The sequence below is a fragment of the Leucoraja erinacea genome, chromosome 2 (assembly GCF_028641065.1).
Source record: "Leucoraja erinacea ecotype New England chromosome 2, Leri_hhj_1, whole genome shotgun sequence".
Lineage (NCBI taxonomy): Eukaryota > Metazoa > Chordata > Chondrichthyes > Rajiformes > Rajidae > Leucoraja > Leucoraja erinaceus.
Window position 1 is genome coordinate 14553693 of NC_073378.1, and position 21007 is coordinate 14574699.

At 45.7% G+C, this 21007-nt stretch overlaps 1 protein-coding gene across 4 annotated transcripts in view; it reads right to left on the minus strand.

Moving 5' to 3' along the window:
* The window catches only part of waca (WW domain containing adaptor with coiled-coil a), a 110419-nt gene that overhangs the window by 45714 nt on the left and 43698 nt on the right, over positions 1-21007 (minus strand). For all 4 annotated transcript variants that reach the window (XM_055651821.1, XM_055651831.1, XM_055651813.1 and 1 more), the window contains one exon: positions 3964-4209. In XM_055651821.1, the coding sequence (XP_055507796.1) occupies positions 3964-4209 (246 nt within the window). The remainder of the gene's footprint in view (positions 1-3963; positions 4210-21007) is intronic.

Here is a 21007-nt window from a genome sequence, read left to right on the forward strand (position 1 = left end):
GAGCAGCTCCTTCGACCCGTCCTCACGGCCTACCAGCGGGCCTGGAGCTGCGTTTCCTGAGGGGACCGCCCAGAACCTCGGCTTCGGCAGCGGCACAGTGCTGGAGCTCTATCGCGGAGCAGGCAATGCTTTGCCCGGGTCGCCGCGCTGGAACTCCAGTATGCTTGGACCGCCGATGAAACATCGTGGAGCTGCGGTCCGTGGAGCGGCCAGCCGCGGGCGGCAGTGCTGAACTTTAACATCGGGGGCCTAGGATCTCTCGCCGAGATCGCCAGCGGTGGAGCTCCATCCAGCGCGGCCTGTCGGCTTCAGAATCGGCAGTATCCGGTAAGGAAGCGGCCGTTCCAGGTTTCCCATGCCGCTGTGAGGATTCTCCCGACGCCGGAGCACCATCATCTGGCGAGAAGGGTCTGGAGCATCGACTGCGGAGGCCTCAATAGGCCCAACTATGGGTGGACATGGGGATGGGGCATTGTGGGGGGGGGATTTTTTTTATGTTTAAATTTCTTTATTATTGTTATGTTGTGTTCTTTTTTATGTGCTGCAATGGCAATCCGCATTTCACTACACCAATTGGTGTATGTGACTAATAAAGAACCTTTGAGCCATTTAAATATCCCATTGTCAAATTAGCTAAATACGTTTTCACCGACAGAAGAGTTGGTAACTTAAGGGTTGCAGTGCAGGCTCGAAGGGCCGAATGGCCTACTCCTGCACCTAATTTCTATGTTTAAAGTAAAAACGTAATGGAATTAGAGAGAGAAAAAAAAAATCAGGGGAGTGGTCAAATTATTATGGCCTGTGTTATGTTTGAAAGTATGTGGGAAAATAATTCAAAAGGTAAAGAGCCAACAAAGAGAACCACAAACATGCAAGGATCTGAAAAGCTCTTGCAATAAACTAACACATGCCTGAAGGGCCAATTGCCTCAATTTCCATGTGGTAAAATTCTTTCATGGAAAACCTAATGGTATTGGTTCATTATTGTTACGTGTACCTAGTCAAAATCTTGGTTTTGCCTGTCTTTCAGGCAAATCATACCATACACGAGTGCATCAGGGAATGCAAAAAGAGGAACAGAATAAAGTGCACAATATGGTATTACAGCTATGGAGAAAGAGCAGATAAAAAAGTGCAACTGCTGCAACAGGGAAGATTAAAAAACAAAATAGTAAATTCAACCCTGGCACGAGAGGTCCATTCAAGAGTTTGATAAAAGCAGGGAAGAACCTCTCCTTGAATCTGGTGATACATCTTTCAAGCTTTTGTATCTTCTGTCCAACAGGAGAGGGAGAAGGGAGAATGACAAGGGTGCAAGTAGTCCTTGTGTAGGTTGCCTACTTTCCCAAGGTAGAGTCGAGGGGCGGGGGAGCTGGTTTATATGGACTGGGCTGCAGCTCGTTGTAATTTCTTTTGCAGTCTTGGGCTGAGCAGCTGCTGGACTTGACCCATTCAGCAGCAGATTGTGGGAATGTTTTGTCAAAGAAGCATCAGCAGTTGAATTCAACCTATTTCTGCTCTCCCCTCCTGCTAGACTCCTTCACAATTCACAACTCCTCAATGTCGTCTCTCACACCCTCTGCCCCCCCCCCCCCCACACACCTTTGTCCTGCCCCTTCCCATCTCAGCCATCAAAGCACACACCCCCCCCCCCCCCCCCACACAATCAGTCTGAAGAAGGGTTCCGACCCAAAAACCTCACTTATGTTCATCAGAGATGCTGAATGAGCTGGTAAGTTACATTGTCTTCAGTTTATAAACCAACATCAACAGTCCCTTGTGTTAAAAGTTCAAAATAGTGAGTAACGAGGGTGAATTCAATATTCATGCCTTATCATGACTATTAAGCTTGTAATTGAATTATATTTCCTGACATAGTAATGCCATAGAGTAATACAGTGTGGAAACAGGCCCATCAGCCCACCTTGACCACACCCACCAACCAACATGTCCCGGCTTCACTAGTCCCACCTGGCTGCGTTTGGCCCATATCCCTGTTTCTTAAATGCTGGGATAGTCCCAGCCTCAACTACTTCTTCTGGCCATACACCCACCATCCTTTGTGTGAAAAAGTGACTTCACTGATTCCTATTAAATCGTTTCCCCTTTACCTTAAGCCAATGTCCTCTGGTCCTCGATTCACCAACTCTGGGCAAGAGATTCTGTACATCTATTCCTCCCATGATTTTATACACCGCCATCAGATCACCCCTCCAAGGAATAGAGTTTCAGCCTACTCAACCTCTCCCTGTAGCTCAGACCCACTAGCCCTGGCACCATCCTCGTAAATCTTCTCTGTACCAGCTCCAGCTTGACAACATCTTTCCTATAACATGGTACCCAGAACCGTACACAATACTCTAAATGGGGCCCTCACAATGTCTTATACAACTGCAACACGAGTTCCCAACCTTTATACTCAATACCCTGGATTGCCAATGTGACAAAAACCTTTTTGACCACCCTATCTACCTGCAACTCCACCTTCAAGAAACAATGCACTTGCAATCCAGTATGAAGCAAGTCATGTAATATGGCATAGAACAAGGCCTGGTTAACGTCCCACAATGCAACACCTCGTGTACACATCTGCATTAACCTCCACTAAACATTCCTCAGCCTATTTGCCCAACAGATAGTGTCATCTGCACACTTACATTTCCACACAGAGAGTGGTGAGTCTGTGGAATTTTCTGCCTCAGAGGACGGTGGAGGCCGGTTCTCTGGATACTTTCAAGAGAGCTAGATAGGGCTCTTAAAGATAGCGGAGTCAGGGGATATGGGGCGAAGGCAGGAACGGGGTACTGATTGTGGATGATCAGCCATGATCACATTGAATGACAGTGCTGCCTCGAAGGGCCGAATGGCCTACTTCTGCAACTATTGTCTATTATCTCTTACCTCGACGGAGATGCGATTATTTTCCGTATTGTATCTCCGTCCGCATTGCGGCCTAACATTGAGGAGTTGGGGGCCTTTGCTGGAGACCGACTTCTGAGAGCTCCAACGCAGCTCGCGACCCCTTTGCCAGGGGTCGACCTTGGAGCTCCAACCGTGGGTGCTTGGGGACTTAACATCACAGAGTCCGCGATCTCTGGTCAGAGGCCGACTTCTGGAACTCCAAGCCGTGGGCGTTTAGACTGCCCCGAACGAGGGGGCATCGACCGCCCCGACACAGGGACTTTGACTGCCGGCTGCGTGAGCTTTGATCGCCCCGACGGATGGTTCAAATGCCCCAACATTTAGGAAGAAGATTGGACTTTTGTGCCTTCCATCAGTGAGGAATTCGGGGAACCCGCTGTGGTGGATGTTTATGTTAACTTTTATGTTGTTGTGCGTCTTGGTGCTTTTTTCCCCATATGACTGTGTGGCAATTCACATATCACTGTAGCTTAATTGGAACACGTGACAATAAACATCCTTTGAAACCTTTGAGAAATACTCATTGAGAAAGGTGATCACTTCTGCAATCACATGGATTTCAAATGACATTTAATACATAGCCATAGTGAGATACAAGGGCAGACAGCAAATAAAATTGATTACGACCCGTTGTAATAAACACCTCGCAGGAGGGCAGTGAAGAGATGGAGAGGTTTGGTGAGATAATTCCAGAAACAAGGTACATAGATCAATTAAATTTGGGGATTACTCAAAAGGTCAGAATTAGAAAAAAGTGCAAATATTCATGAAAATTGACGAGGCTTGGCTGTGGAGGGATTGGAAACCCAGGGCGAGGCTATACATGGATATACATGTAAGGCAAGAGAAACAAGCCTTCAAGTCTGCTTACAGAATTGGGATAGGGTGGGATGCCATCCATCAAAACATAAATCACCTTGTTTACCAGTAAATTTTATGACTAAAAAGGTTCTGTCGCATAAATTATTACATCTAACTTTCAAGTTTAAAGTTGTTTACCATACCAAGCTTTTTAAAAAGCTATTCAAAGCCGACACATACCTTCATTTATTTTTGACATATCCACATTAGCATTGTTAAGTTGCAAAGTGGCCTGTAAAGCTGGAAGTAGTTGCCGCAAAAGATTTGGATCCTGAAGCAGAGGAGGAATAGGTGACTGAGGAACAGGCGAAACAGGAACAGTAGATGTTGTGGCCGATGGCGTCTGAGAAGCTGGAGTCATTCCAGAGGATGACGATGAAGGAGTAGCACATGAATGAGATGTTGGCTTGTCAACTGAAGTTGTTTCTGGAGAAGGGGAAGGGGGAAAAAGTCAGTGTTGTAACTTATACAGAAATTAAAGAAAAACACGAGAGGGAAAGCATGCAATTTCGAATTGTGTTTTTAATATTTTATAAAATAATGATAATTCACATGCTCCCATACAGTATTCTCTGAAAATTACTTTAACGGAAGCTATGAATTGGGAAGATATACAAATTAGGATGGTATACAACAAGGTTAAGTCAGCAAATATGTAACATGCAAAGGTGTTTTGTAGAAGATTTAAATAAAACTTCCATTAACCAGTACAACTGCAGGATGACTGAAAGGTTCTCCCCAAGTCCTGGTGAACGGTTCTCTTTTTGTTGATTCCATCCTATCTGAACTGCAAAAGTATTATTCTAAACTGGTACATCAGAAGATGCAATACTGACTGGTGTAGCACAGGAGAATCAGTGACATAAAAACTATTAATTAAAAATACGCAATAGTATTCTTAAATCCCAGAAAGGAGTCAAATGTTATACACACCAACAACGATCAAATGAATACACTGAAGATTACTAGAGATAAGAAACAAACAGGTTTCCCAACACCCAGGAAAATAAATCAACTGAAGATAAGATACGTAAGGCAGCACTGCAGTTATTTTAATTCTTAGCCAATTAAAGTATTTTCTTTGCTGCAATGCAATTTATAAAAAACAAGATACAAAATTTTCCCCACTCACCCAAGTGAGAATTGATGATTTCAAAACTGTTTAGTAAGAGGGGAAAAAAATGTTAATTCAATACTATTACTGTGCAAGTAAATTAACTTTTGAAACATAGAAAAATAGGTGCAGGCGTAGGCCATTTGGCCCTTCAATATGATCATGGCTGATCATCTAAAATCAGTACCTCGTTCCTGCTTTCTCCCCATATCCCTTGATATAAAGGCAATATCAATCACTGACTAAAAAGTTAATTTTTCAAAAATTAAGCTGCCAATCATAAACACATTGAACTCGTAAAATGGAATTTATCCAATTACTGAGACAGAGGAACTTGCCTGCATAGAAATTACTTTTTGAAGAACATTCTATGAAAAGCATTCTCACTGAGGAACTCAAGATAATTGAACACGAGGCAAGGTGATCTCTCAAATGGCAGCAAATAACTGATTCATCCGGCTTCACTGAAGACAATTTTAAACCCAATTTTCTTAGAATTCAATAATTGCTGGCAAGGCAAGATTTTACTGTCTATCCCTATTGCTTGTGAAATTGGTGGTGAGCCATATGCTACTTTTTTGAACGGCCATAGATTTTTAAGAATGGTACTTGTACAAATGGCATTTGGTGGGGCATTCCAGGATTTAAATCCACCAATAAAGAACGAGCAATCAATTTCCAAGTCAATGTGGCACAAGATGTGGGGGCAAATTTATAGGCGTTTACATACACTTGCTCAGTTTGTCGTAGCATTGGAGATGGAGATAACGTCAGGATGGTGAACAGCATCAATGAAGTAGTCTGTTTCATCACAAACGACACTGAGCTTCATGAGTATTGCTGCAGTTATTCCAAGAAAATAAGCATATTATAGTTCATGGGAAGGTTTTCAGCCGTTAAGGGCAGAGTCAATTGTCAGTCGACACCCAACTTCTTGTCTGTTCACAAGATCACACTGTGTCTAGCCAGGCCACACGTTGCTCAGGTCATTTGTGACCTCGACAATGTCGATGGTGGGGAACCTGCCAAACATCAAGAGTCTGGTGGTTACATTCGCTCTAGATGGAGATCTTCCTTTCGTGGCACTTACGTTGCATTCACTGCCTGTTCTTGTGCATGTAGGATGGTCATGGATGGAACAGCTGAATGCAGGGAGGTCTAGCATAATGACCTGAGAAAACCCTGCAGTGATGTACTGAAGCTGAGATGATTTAAAAATAAATTGGATAGTTATATGGATGGGAAGGGAATGGAGGGTTATGGTCTGAGCGCAGGTATATGGGACTAGGGGAGATTATGTGTTCGGCACGGACTAGAAGGGTCGAGATGGCCTGTTTCCGTGCTGTAATTGTTATATGGTTATATGATTGATCTCTGATAACCTCATCTATGTTCTTTCTACAAGGTACCAATGCAACCATTGTCATGTTCTCTTGCCAATTCCCTGGGCTCTTTAATCCAGCATATGGTCAAACATTACCTGTTGATGCCAATGTTTAAGAAGGAACTGCAGATGCTGGAAAATCGAAGGTAGACAAAAGTGCTGGAGAAACTCAGTGGATGCGGCAGCATCTAAGGAGCGAAGGAAATAGGCAACGTTTCGGGCCGAAACATTTCCTATTTCCTTCGCTCCATAGATGCTGCCGCACCCGCTGAGTATCTCCAGCACTTCCTCTACCTAGATGCCAATGGTCACTTTCATCTTACTTGTGAAATTTAGGTCTTTGGTTGACGTTTGGACAAAAGCTGTGATGAGACGGGAACCAAGAAGTTCTCTCAAAACCTCACCGATGCCTAGCTTGAGTTATTGAAAAATGCCATTTAATAACAATAATTGAGAATAGGCAGATTGTGTGGAAAATAGTTGAATTGCAATTTTTTTCCACTGCCATTCAATAATCTCAACCCTTTCTTGACATCACATGGAGTGAATTGAAGTAGCCTGAAAAAAACCTATAACTTTGAAGATCTTATAGGAAGCAGAAATAGTCATGTCATAAGTGATAGGATTAGAATTAGGCCATTTGGACCATCAAGTCTACTCCGCCATTCAATCAGGGCTGATCTATCTCTCGCTCTCAACCACATCCTCCTGCCTTCTCCTCATAATCTGATACCTGTACTAATCAAAAATCTATCTTTGCCTTATCCAATGGCTTGGCCTCCACAGCCTTCTGTGGCAAAGAATTCGACAGATTCACCACCTTCTGACGAAATAAATTTCTCCACATCTCCTTCCTCAAAGAACGTTCTTTAATTCTGAGGCTATGACCTCCACTCCTGGACTCTCCCACAAGGGGAAACATCCTCTCCACATCCACACTATCCAAGCCTTTCACTATTCTGTATGTTTCAATGACCCCCCCTCATTCTTCTAAACTCCAGCGAGTACAGGCCCAGTGCCGACAAATGCTCATCATAGGTAAACCTAATAATTCCTGGGATGATTCTTGTAAACCTCCTCTGGACCCTTTCCAGAGCCAGCACATCCTCAGATAGGGTGCCCAAAATTGCTCACAATGTTCCAAATGCAGCCTTACCAGCGCCTCAGCATTACATCCCTGTTTTTGTATACAAGCTCTCTCGAAATAAATGCTAGCATTAGTTTACTTTGTTTACTATCGATTCGATTTGCAGATTAACATTTTGGGAATCCTGCACCAGCACTCCCGTCCTTTTGTACCTCCGATTTCTGGATTCATTTAAAAAATTGTCTACGCCTTTATTCCTACTACCAAAATGCATGACTCCACACTTTGCGACACTATATTCTATCTGCCACTTCTTTGCCCACTCTCCCAACCTGTCCAAGTCCTTCTGCAGAGTCCCCTGCTTTCACTACACTACCTGCCCCTCCACCTATTTACGTACCATCCGCAATCTTGGCCACAATGCCTTCAATCCCGTCTAAATCATTAATATACAACTTGAAAGGTAGCGGCCTGAGTGCCGACCCCTGCCATACTACGCTTGTCACTGGCAACCAACCAGCCTCACATGTGGCACATTATCAAAGGTTTTCTGAAAATCTAAGTAAAAATCGAAATACAGGTGCACAACCTTTTATCCGACGATCCAAATAACGAAAACCTCCGAATAGCGAAAAAAAATTCGGTCCTTGAAGAAAGGTCCTTGAAAACGTTCACCGAGGGCAGCCCGCAGAGGTGACAGCGGAACCTCCGGTCGGTCCCGGTCCTCGAAGAAAGGGGAACTAAATCTCCATTCATAAAAGAAAAGGTGAGGGTATATTGCGCGGGAGGGTTAATAATTGACAATACGCTGCTGCCTGTCCGAGATCCCAGAGACCCACAGCCAGCAGCAGCCCAGTTCCAACTACAGAGGAAAACTGCAAACTGGCCGGAGACGTCAGGACCACCAGAAGCCGCTCCCCGAGCTGCGCCCCCTCATCGGGACACCGACCCCCAGGCCCACTGCAAGCACGGAGATCCCAGATCAGCAACTACAGCCCAGCCCCACTCCAACTCCAGAGGAACACGCTCCCCGTAGGGGCAGAAGCTGATGGTGTGCAAGGGCCGTCGTGTTTTTGGGGTCGCGCAGCTCGGGCTGTGGGCGAACTGCCACTTGTCACCATAGCGGCCCATCGGGGAGCGGATTCCTCTGGAGTTTGTGGGGGGGGGGGGGGGGGGGGGAGGGGGAGGGGGGTTATTGTGCTGTTTGTTCGTCCCCTACTATCCCAGGGACAGGGAGACAGGACGTTCACCGAGGGCGGCCCGCAGAGGTGACAGCGGAACCTCCGGTCGGTCCTCGAAGAAAGGCGAACTAAATCCCCATTCATAAAAGAGAAGCCGAGGGTACATTGCGCGGGAGAGTAGGAATCCAAAGACAAAGTTGAATTAGCGTTCACCGAGGGCGGCCCGCAGAGGTGACAGCGGAACCTCCGGTTGGTCCTCGAAAAAAGGGGAACTAAATCCCCTTCATAAAAGAGAAGTGGAGGGTATATTGCCCGGGAGGGTATATCGCCTACCTGGAAGAAACCGGACATTTTTTCCAGGATGTCGTCTGCACACCAAAGCGCACCAGTTTATGTTTAAAGTTTTACTTAACGTTTATCTCGTTTTTATTATTTATTCGGGGGATTCAAGAATCCCCGAGCTAGGCCGCCTATGTATCGTGAGTCTACCGTGGGAACTCTTTAACTCAGGGAGGCAGCAGCAGATTGTCGCTCCCTTCAGTTTCCCAGCGACAGTCACCTGCCACGGGAGAGAGATCATGCACTGTTGTAGGTCTCCTTTGCACGTCAGTGTTTCTGTCTTTCTCCACTAATTGTTGGCCCCATCTGTCACCACCCCCATCTACACCCCTCTGCTTCCCGGCCATGTGTGTGACCCCTTCCCTCCCCTCTCATTGCACCGGCGCGGGGGCTTTGTACTGTCTTCACGTCGGCGATGGCAGCAGATCGGTGCGAGTCACCGGAGACGTCGGGACCAATTGGACGTCGAGCACCATGCCCACCGCAAGCACGGAGAACCCAGAGACCCACAGCCAACAGCAGCCCAGCCCAGCTCCAACTACTCAGGAACCTGGGTTGCGGATGACGGGGCACAGCTTGGGGCGTCGTAGGGGCCCATCGGGGAGCGGGTTCCTGTTGGTCCTGACGTCTCCGGCCACCTGCCATCCTCCGGGAACTGTACCGCCCTTGCAGGAGAGTGGGGTTGTTTGCAGTTGCAGAGGGAGGGGGCAAGGGCGGTACAGTTCCCAGTCTCAGCTCCAGTCCAGGGGGGTGGCCGGTGACGTCAGGACCAACAGGAACCCCCAGGCCCACTGCAAGGACGGAGATCCCAGAGACCCACAGCCAGCAGCAACTCCAGCCCAGCCCCGCTCCAACTCCAGAGGAACACGTAGGGGCAGAACCTGATGGTGTGCAAGGTAAGTCTTGGGGTGGCGGATGAGGAGGCGCAGCTCGGGCTGTGGGCAAACTGCCACTTGTCGCCGTAGCGGCCCATCGGGGAGCTTATTCCTCTGAAGTTGGAGGGGGAGGGGGGTATTGTGCTGTTTGATCGCCCCCTGCTATCCCAGGGACAGGGAGACACAGCGGCTTTTTAGACTGGTGGGCAATCACTTCCAAAGTTCTGCCCACACAGTCAGTACACCTCTCCTACACTGCATTTCATACAAACATTTATTCTGCAAGAAAAAACTACATTGAAGACTCAAACTCGCGACCGAATAACTGCCGGGATCAAGGCGCAAACTCGCGACCTTAGATCGCCTAAGGGCATGTAGCCCCGCTAGGGTGACATGAGTGGGAGGTGATTCAACGCTGCGGGCACATTTACAAATTGAGGAATTCATTCAACACACTGCATTTCATACAAACATTTATTCTGCAAAAGTAAACCTACATTGAAGACTCAAACTCGCGACCGAGTAACTGCCGGGATCAAGGCGCAAACTCGCGACCTTGCGGATATGAGCCGAGCACTCTACCACTGAGCCAGCCATTAAAATCTACGCTAAAAAATTTCCATTCCGAAGACCGACAAATTCTGAATTACGAAAAGTGTCTGGTCCCAAGGCTGTCGGATAAAAGGTTGTGCACCTGTACTCTCCTTTGTCTGTCCTGCTATTTACTTCTAAATGGATCTTCCATTCTGTATATCTGGCAGAACATTGTTGAAAATGCTTCAACACTGCCTTAAGCACATGTACATTGGACCAAAGATTGGGATGCTATTGTTCTCCAACATTGCAGCTAATTAACTGTCCACCACCATGTTCATACCTGGCAGACCTAAGAATTCTAATTTGATCCATTGGTTGGAGGATCACTTACCTCAATCTTTTGCACACTGTTCGCATTTATCTGGCCTACATATTGCAACTTTGCCAGGATACCTTTGGGAATGCCTGGTGCTGTTCCTTCTGCAATCTTCATTGAATCAAGATTGATCCCATGGCTTAATAATAGTAAATGTACACTGAGTGACTGGCAAGGCATGAACAAACATCAATTTCTGTTGCTGCTGTTGTTCCTTGTTTTACCTGCCAAATTGTTTTAAACTGCCAAATTCGTTCAATCTCAATCACAATCAGTTTTATTCGTCATTTGCACATAAAGTGCAAGTGAAATGAATTTGCCAGCAGCGGTACATCAATCCCATTTAACACAATGATAGTTTTACATAACATCGAGTATGGCCTCAGAGGGAATATGGGACTTGTGGTGATCAGTCCTACAACTGCTTTCAAGAGGATGCATCTGTAACAAGTAGAATGATTATGGTAATGACAGTGATGTTAAGTTCCATGTGTTGCTGATTTACTAACAAGATGTTGAAAACCCCGTTGAGAAACTACATCCTTTAGTGACAAAACCACCGGTTGAATGGTGCTCCAACAATAAACACTCGCTCAATGTAAACAAGACCAATGAAAACGCAAGTTGGGAGACAATGTGCCAGATTAGACAGCGATGCTTCCAAGCTACTCGAAGATGGACAACGAAGTTCATCACCATTGTGCATCCTTGCTATTCTGCGCCACTCAAAATTCAGAAACTTAATGATTCACATTTGACCTCATACAATGAAGCTTCACAAAGCTAGTAGTAAGGTTTACTCTTCCACCCGAATACCTTTGTATTGCCAGGTCATTCAAAGCAAACCCAAGGAAGGTGATCATGGAATGCAACGCTTTGTTGACAAGGTACAATTCTGTGATTGAGACTGCTCCTTCCTTTGAGGATAGCTCTTAACTAGGCATTATAGTCATTGTGAGATACAGGTACAGGCCTTTCGTCGATCTAGTCTGCACTGACCAACAACCAGATGCTATTGTTTGCAGTATCGGGTATCAACACATGGTGATCTATATTTAATTAATTGGTGGGGTTTTTCTATTTTAGCATATTAGCCACTAAGTTGCTGAATTCCTTCAGAAAGTAATTTAGTTATCCACATTGTTGCAGGTCAGACACACCAGGAAAGAGCAATTAATTCAAGTGTTACATGCAAGACCCATAATCTAGTTCTCTGTACTCCACTTGCAATAGGAACCATGACTTCCTTATTAGAATTTTGGAATTCAATTTTTCAATTAGTGAGGTTCAGTCACAACATCTCAACCATCAACACAGGTGCACGTCAAGATTGCGTGCTGAGCACCCTGCTCTTCTCTTTACTCTGTAATCGTATGACGAAGCAAAACTCCAATGTCGACTGTATAATTTACCGACAACCCCACTGTGGTGGGCCTGATCACTGATGGTTATAGGTCAGTATGCAGGAGAGTGAAAGAACCCCAGGTCGAGTGGTGCCACAACAACCACCTCTTGGTCAATGGGAACAAGACCAAGGGACCAATCACTGACTTCAGAAAAAGGAAGTCAGGAGACTCCCATGCCAGTTTTCATAGGTAAATCTTTGATTAAGGGAGTTATTTTGCATACGTCAAATTCCTGCCCATTAACATCTTGGATGACTTGTCCTGGTCCCAGCACCCAAGCACAATCATGAGGAGGGTGCACCAGTGTCCCTACTTTCTCAGAAATTTTGAATGATTCGGCATTTAACTGAATACCCAAACAAACCTATACAGAGTAATATCCTAACTGGTTGCATTATGGCAATTACTATGCAAAAGAAAGCAGAGAGAGGTGGACTCATTCCAATCAATCACAGGCACAACCCATCCCATCATCAAAAGCATCTACACGAGTTGCTGGCTGACAAAGGTGGTGTCCATCAAGGACCCCCACAATTCTCTTGCACTCTTTTCACTGCTACTACTGAAACCATCCCATCAGCCCAGCCCATTCCCAATCCGACCTCTCTGTCCTGGGTCTCCTCCATTGCCAGAGTGAGCAACACCGGAGATTGGAGGAACAGCACCTCATATTCCGCTTGGGGAGTCTGCATCCTGAGAGCATAAAGATTGAATTCTCCCAATTTTGTTAGCCCTTGCTCCCCTTCCTCAGCCCTTGGGCTGTCTCCTCCCATCCCCCAGCCCTCGGGCTCCTCCTCCTCCTTTTCCCTTCCTTCTCCCCGCCACCCCCTATCAGTCTGAAGAGGGTTTCGGTCCAAAACGTTACCCATTTCCTTCGCTCCATAGATGCTGCTGCACCCGCTGAGTTTCTCCAGCATTTTTGTGTGCCCACGATTTTCCAGCATCTGCAGTCCCTTCTTGAACACATTATCCAACAGCCGTCAGGTTCTTGAACCTAGCTGCACTCAATCCTAACCCTGCCTCCTCCACTTTTTGCACTGCAGTGGACTTGCTTTGATTCCCCAACTAAGTTTTTGCACTAATTTGTTTTTGTTTCAGTCTTTTTAGAAATATAATGCAATTTATGACAATTCACATGTGATTTGGTTTTGTTTCCTTGTGTCAGTCACTGAGCCTGTGATGCTGCTGCAGGCAAGCATTTTAATTGTGCCTGTACCTCACCGTACTTACTCATGCATGACAGTAAACTAGACTTAACTTGTATGAGAATGCAAGAGACCTGGTTCAATCCCAAACCAAGTTATTTGTTATCTGCATGTTCTCCTGATGATTGTTTCCAGACCGTCAAAGGCAAACTTTATCAAGCTGCAATGACGCCATCTGATTAATAAATTAATGAGAGACAACTTGAACAAAGGAATATAAAAGTTGTGAAATGCAGCAAAGCTGTGAAATTCCCAGCATATTAGGTTGTGCAAGTGGAGAAAGTAAAATGTGCAGAAGGATGACCTTTAACAGACAAGTTAGATTGAATGCTGACGGGGTCTCTGAAGTTGTAGAAATTTCGTACCACATCCAGAAGAATTCAATCTGGTTGGAAAGCGGCTGTTCCTCAACTTATGCAGGGCTTTATAACAGTCCATGAAGTCACAGAGCGAGAGTAGAATGGAGAATGCAAATTAGAAGATGGAGAATTAAACTCGCAGGCAAACTTGATGTCATCCTTGCAGCCACATTATGAGCAATGTTTGTAAAAAAACTAGGTTGGAAAAAGGGCAAGTTAAAAGTGCAAGGGAAGCCAGAATGTGTATAGTTGAGGTAGCTGTGGGAGACTGTGGACTTGCAAAGGACCTTTGTCACCCTTGTGATTGAGACGGAGACGTCGATAAATGAAAGAGTCAGAATGAAACACCTGAATTTAAGAACAGGGTGGAAAGGGTGCTGATGGATAACACCCAATAGACAAGTTAGATCTGATGCAGACGGGGTCCCTGAAGTTGTAGAAATTTAGTACCACAACCTTAAATGTGGTTGGACAGTGGTTGTAGGGACAGGGTGGAAAGTGACACCAAATGTACAATATTTGAGTTCAATACGAATACAGGAGGCAGGACCTATGCAGTTAATATATTAAAAACACAGTTGAGGTAGGGGTTCCAAGCCGGATAGTTCTCCAAGCTGTGCCTTTTCTATGCCATTCCAAACGATTTACTAGAATTGGTACAATTTTTTAAGAGACAACTAAATTTCTAAATGGAGGTCTAACCACAATTGTGTCTAACACATTATCTCGTCTTTTATTTCATTTTTTTCACATTTTCTTTCTATATGCACATTTTTAGGAAATATGTTATTTTTAATGTTTACAAATGGTAAATTGGTGGCTTTAATCACCATGTTTTATACTTCAATAGACAAAAGATGCAGGGGTAGGCCTTCGAGCCAGCACCGCCATTCAATGTGATCATGGCTGATCATCCACAATTAGTACCCCGTTCCTGCCTTCTCCCCATATCCCCTGACTCCGCAATCTTCAAGAGCCCTATCTAGCGCTCTTGAAAGTTTCCAGAGAACCGGCCTCCACCGCCCTCTGAGGTGGAGAATTTCACAGACTCACAACTCTGTGAGAAAAAGTGTTTCCTCGTCTCCATTCTAAATGGCTTACCCCTTATTAATAAACTGTGGCCCCTGGTCTGGACTCCCCCAACATTGGGAATACGTTTCCTGCCTCGAGCGTGTCCAAACCCTTAATAATCTTATGTGTTTCAATAAGATCCCCTCTCATCCTGCTAAACACCAGGGTATACAAGCCCAGTGGATCCTTTCTCTCAGCATATGACAGTCCCGCCATCCCGGGAATTAACCTTGTAAACCTACGCTGCACTCCCTCAATAGCATGAATTTCCTTCCTCAAATTAGGGGACAAACTGCACACAATACTCCATGTGTGGTCTCACTAGGGCCCTATACAACTGCAGAAGGACCTCTTTGTTCCTATACACAACTCCTCGTGTTACAAAGGCCATTCACTTTCTTCACTGCCTGCTGTACCTGCATGCTTACTATCATTGACTGATGAACGAGAACCCCCAGATCCCGTTGTACTTCCCCTTTTCCCAAATTGGCACCATCCTGTTTTTGCTTCCAAAGTGGATAACCTCACATTTATCCATATTAAACTGCATCTGCCATGCAGCTGCCCGCTCATCCAACCTGTCCAAGTCACCCTGCATTCTCATAGCATCCTCCTCACAGTTCACCCAGCTTTGTGTCATCTACAAATTTGCTAATGTTACTTTGAATCCCTTTGTCTAAATCATTGATGTATATTGTAAATAGCTGCGGTCCCAGCATCAAGCCTTGCGGTACCCCACTAGTCACTGAATGCCATTCTGAAAGGGACCCGTTAATCCCTACTCTTTATTTCCTGTCTGCCAACCAATTTTCTATCCATGTTAGCACTCCACCGCCAATACTATGTGCCCTAATTTTGCCCACTAATCTCCTATGTGGGACCATATCAAAAGCTTTCTGAAAGTCCAGGTACACTACATCCACTGGCTCTCCTTTGTCCATTTTCCTAGTTACATCCTCAAAAAATTCCAGAAGATTAGTCAAACACTATTTCCCCTTCATAAATCCATGCTGACTCGGACCAATCCTGTTACTACTATCCAAATGTGTCGTTATTTCATATTTTATAATTGACTCCAGCATCTTCCCCATCACCGATGTCAGGCTAACTGGTCTATAATTCCGTTTTCCCTCCCCCGCCTTTCTTAAAAAGTGGGATAACATTAGTTACCCTCCAATCCACAGGAACTGATCCTGAATCTATAGAACATTGGAAAATTATCACCAATGCGTCCATGATTTCTAGAACCACTTCCTTAAGTACTCTGGGAGGCAGACCATCAGGCCCTGGGGATTTATCAGCCTTCAGTCCCATCATAATGCAAGGAATTATTACCCTGCATAATACCATGCATAGTTCCATGCCTAATGTGGATCTCCTTCAGTTCACCCCAGATCATCTGGCTACTAGTACATCAGGAAGATTGTTTTTGGCCTTCTTAGTGAAGGAGGAACCAAAGTACCTGTTCAACTCATCTGCCATTTCCTTGTTCCCCATAATAAATTCACATTTTTCCAGTCTTCAAGGGTCCAGATTCAGATTCAGATTCAGATTCAATTTTAATTGTCATTGTCAGTGTACAGTACAGAGACAACGAAATGCATTAGAGACAACGAAATGCATTCAACTTTGTTAAGTCCAACTTTGGTCTTAACAAATTATTTCCTCTTCGCATACCAAAAGAAGCTTTTACTATCCATCTTTATATTCTTGGCTAGCTTACCTTCATACCTCATCTTTTCGCCCCATATTGCCTTTTTAATTATCTTCTGTTGCTCTTTAAACATTACCCAATCCTCTTGCTTCCCGCTCATCTTTGCAATGTTGTACTTCTTCTCTTTAATTTTTATACTGTTCCTGATGTCCCTTGTCAGCTACGGTCGCCCCTTCCTCTTTGGAATGAACTGATCCTGCACCTTCTGTATTGTTCCCTGAAATACCTGCCATTGTTGTTCCACTGTCATCCTTTCTAGGGTATCTTTCCAGTCAACTTACCAGTCCAGCTCCTCCCTCACGTCTCCATAGTCCCCTTTATTCAACTGCAACACCGACACCTCCGATTTACCGCTCTCCCTCTCCAATTGTAGATTAAACGTGACCATATGATGATCACTACACCCTAATGGCTCCTTAACCTCAGGTTCGATTCATTACATAACATTAAATCCAGAATCAGATATCACTGCATATGCGTGACAACTGACAATGCACTTTCATGTGATTGAGAGACAAACCACTTAATTGAAAAGCAAAACATACAAATGAGAAAGAGAGGGCCAAGATTGGTTCCTTGCAGGACACAAGGTGTAAAGAGGATTTCACAAGTTCATATATGATAGGAGCAGAATTAAGCCATTTGGCCCATCAAGTCTACTCTGCCATTCAATCATGGCTGATCTATCTTTCCCTCTTAACCCCATTCTCCTGCCTTCTCCCCATAACCCCCAACATGCTCCCCACAGAAATAAATGACTTGCAAATTAGTTTTTTGGGAATCCTGCACCAGCACTTCCAATTAACCCAAACATCACAAGTAGTAATCGAGTAGTTAATGAATATTTTTCCAAGCTAAAAAGACCTATTCCCAAGTTGAATATTATCTACCTGTAGAAAATCTTTTCAGTTTTTCACTTTCACAAACTTAAAAATTAAGAGTTAACTCCACACAGGCTATCGATTTCTAGCCTTTTCCTCGCCAACTAACTGGCGAAAAAAAGACGAACTCAGGCTACGGATTACCTCCCACAACTGGATTAAAGATTGCAGCATCATGATCTTCACAGAAACATGGCTTAACATCGACGTTCCTGACAGTACCATCGAGCTAACGGGGCGTCATATACTCCGAGCGGACAGAACAACAGACACAGGTACGACCAGAGGTGAGGGTCTGTGCATTTATGTAAATAAAGCTTGGTGCATGGACACTACCATCATCGAGAGTCACTGCTCAGCTAACCTCGAGTTTCTCATGGTTAAATGCAGACCATTCTTTCTTCCCAGAGAGTTTACTTCCACTGTTGTGACTGCAGCCTATACTCCTCCGGATGCTAATGCTAAGCTTGCAATGAAGGAACTGCATACTACCATGAGCAAACAACAGACTCACAACCCGAGGCTGCCTTTATTGTTGCGGGTGACTTCAATCACTCCAACTTGAAGGCTGTACTCCACAAAATTCCACCAACAGGTCTTCTTCGCCACTAGAGAAGACAAGATACTGGACAAAGTTTACACAACATGGCTGAAGCTTACAAAGCCGTCCCCCTCCCCCACCTTGGTCAGTCTGATCACCTCTCATTGTTCCTGCTCCCAAAGTACTCCCCACTCATCAGACGTGTTAAACACACAATGAGGACAGTTAATGTTTGGTCAGAGGACGCGGACTCCACACTTCAGCCGCTTTTTGGAAACACTGACTTGCAGCTCAGGCCATCCTCGACTCCCACATGTACATTGACTCGTATACCTCCTCCGTTTTGGACTTTATCAACTCCACCATTAACAGTGTCACCTCCCTCAAACGGGTTACTACATTCCTGAATCAGAAGCCATGGTTGAACAGAGAGGTCAGGCTACTGCTGAAAGCACGGGACACCGCTTTCAGGTCAGACGATGCTCGAGCCAACAGTTCATCCAGGGCTAACCTGAAGAGGGGCATCAAGAAGGCCAAGCACAGCTACAAGCTAAGGATCGAGGAGCACTTCAACAACAACTCCGACGCCCGACACATGGCAAGGCATCCAGGCCATCACGGACTATAAACCCACCAACACCACCCCCACATCCAGCGATGCCTCCTTCCTTGAGGAGCTTAACCACTTTTATGGCTGCTTTGACAGGGACAATCAAGAGATGGCCATCAAGGCTGTGCTCCCTGCTGATCACCAGCCCCTCACTCACCCCCTACGACGTGTATGCGGCACTGAGCAGGATTAATGCACGTAAGGCTGCTGGCCCTGACGGCATCCCCGGGCGCATCCTCAGGGCCTGTGCTGCGCAGCTGACAGACGTCTAGACTGACATCTTCAACCTGTCACTTGCCCAAGCAGTTGTCCCCACGTGCCTTAAAACCACCTCCATCGTGCCGGTGCCAAAACACCCCACTGCGGCGAGCCTCAACGACTTTTGCCCAGTTGCACTTACTCCCATCATCACTAAGTGCTTTGACAGGCTGGTCCTGGCACACCTCAAAGGCTGCCTACCCCCCACACTGGAAACATAATCCTACGGAGGATGTCATCTCCACGGCACTTCACTTCGCCCTCTCCCACCTCGACAACAGAGACACCTACGTGAGAATGCTGTTCATCGACTTTAGCTCAGCATTTAACACCATTATCCCCTCCAAACTGATCACCAAACTCATCGACCTGGGCATCGACCCCTCCCTCTGCAACTGGATACTGGACTTTCTAATCAACAGACCACAGTCTGTTAGGTTAGACAAGCACACCTCTTCAACCCTCACACTGAACACCAGCGTTCCACAGGGCTGTGTGCTGAGCCCTCTCCTCTACTCCCACGACTGCACACCTGTACATGGTACTAACACCATCATCAAGTATGCAGATGATACAATGGTGATTGGTCTCATCAGCGACAGCCGAGTCGTCCTATAGAGAGGAGGTCCAGCTCCTAGCAGCATGGTGCACTGACAACAACCTGGCCCTTAACTCCAAGAAGCTCATTGTGGACTACAGAAGTTCTAGGGGCAGCACGCACACCCCCATCCATATTAACGGGACGGAGGTGGAACGTGTTTCCAGCTTCAGGTTTCTGGGGGTCAACATCTCTGATGACCTCTCTTGGACCCACAATACCTCAACACTGATCAAGAAAGCTCACCAGCATCTCTTCTTCCTCAGGAGAATAAAGAAGGTCCATCTGTCTCCTCAGATTCTGGTGAACTTCTACCGCTGCACCATCGACAGCATCCTTACCAACTGTATCACACTATGGTATGGCAACTGCTCTGTCTCCGACCGGAAAGCAGCAGAGGGTGGTGAAAATTGGCCAACGCATCACCGATTCCTCACTCCCCTTCATTGAGTTTGTCCAGAGCAAGCTGATCTGCTACTATATATAGCATGGTCAAGGACTCACCCCAGCTAGACTGTTTTACCCTCCTCCCATCTGGGAGACGCTACAGGTCTCTCCGTTGCCGGACCAGCAGGTTCAGGAACAATATACTTTACTGGTCCATTATTCTGTGTTCGCACTTCTGGGTGAGATGCTAACTGCATTTCGTTGTCTCTGTACTTGTACACTGCACAATGACAATAAAGTTTGAATCTTAATCTGAATCTGAAAAACCACACGTTTCCTCAGCAAGGCTACCAGCATAATCAATGACGAATCACACAAGCGGTCACTCCCACTTATCCCCTCTCCCATCGGACAAAAGACATAGAAAGTGTGAAAACACATACCTCCACATTCAGGGACAGTTTCTTCCCAGCTGTTATCAGGCAACTGAACCATCTTACCAACAACTGGACGGTACTCCTGAGACACTATATCTCATTGGAGACCCTCAGTCTATCTTTGATCGGACTAAACATTATTCTGTTAAACTGTACACTGTGGATGGCTCGATAAATAATGGAAGGAGCCTCCTCTTGAACATCAAAAAAACAAAGGAGCTGATCATGGACTTTAGGAGGGCACATCATCCGAGGACGGACAAGATGCTTTACACTCCATTGAGGATAAATGGGGATCATGTGGATAGGGTGAACCGTTTTAAATATCTGGGAGTCCACATCTCCGAGGATATGACATGGGCATCACACGCCTCAGCACTCGTGAGTAAGGCAAGGCAGCGCCTTTACTACCTCAGGCAATTGAGGAAATTCAGTGTCTCCGAGGATCCTCCAGTGCTTCTATGCAGCGGCGGTGGAAAGCATCTTGTCCGGGAACATTACCATCTGGTTTGGGAATTGCTCTGCCAAGGACAAGAAGGCTCTGCAGAGAGTAGTGCGTTCGGCCGAACGCACTATGGGAACTTCACTTGCCCCCCTGCAGGAACTATACATCAGGAGGTGCAACTCCAGAGCCAACAATATCATGAGAGACCCCTTCCACCCCTGCAATGGACTGTTCCAGCTGCTACGGTCAGGCAAATGCCTCCGTTGCCATGCGGTGAGAATGGAGAGGTTGAGAAGGAGTTTCTTCCCAGAGGCCATTCGGACTGTAAACGCCTATCTCACCAGGGACTAACTTTACTGAACGTTTTTCCTTCCATTATTTATTATGTAAAGGTATATGTGCGTTATGAGTGTGTTTAT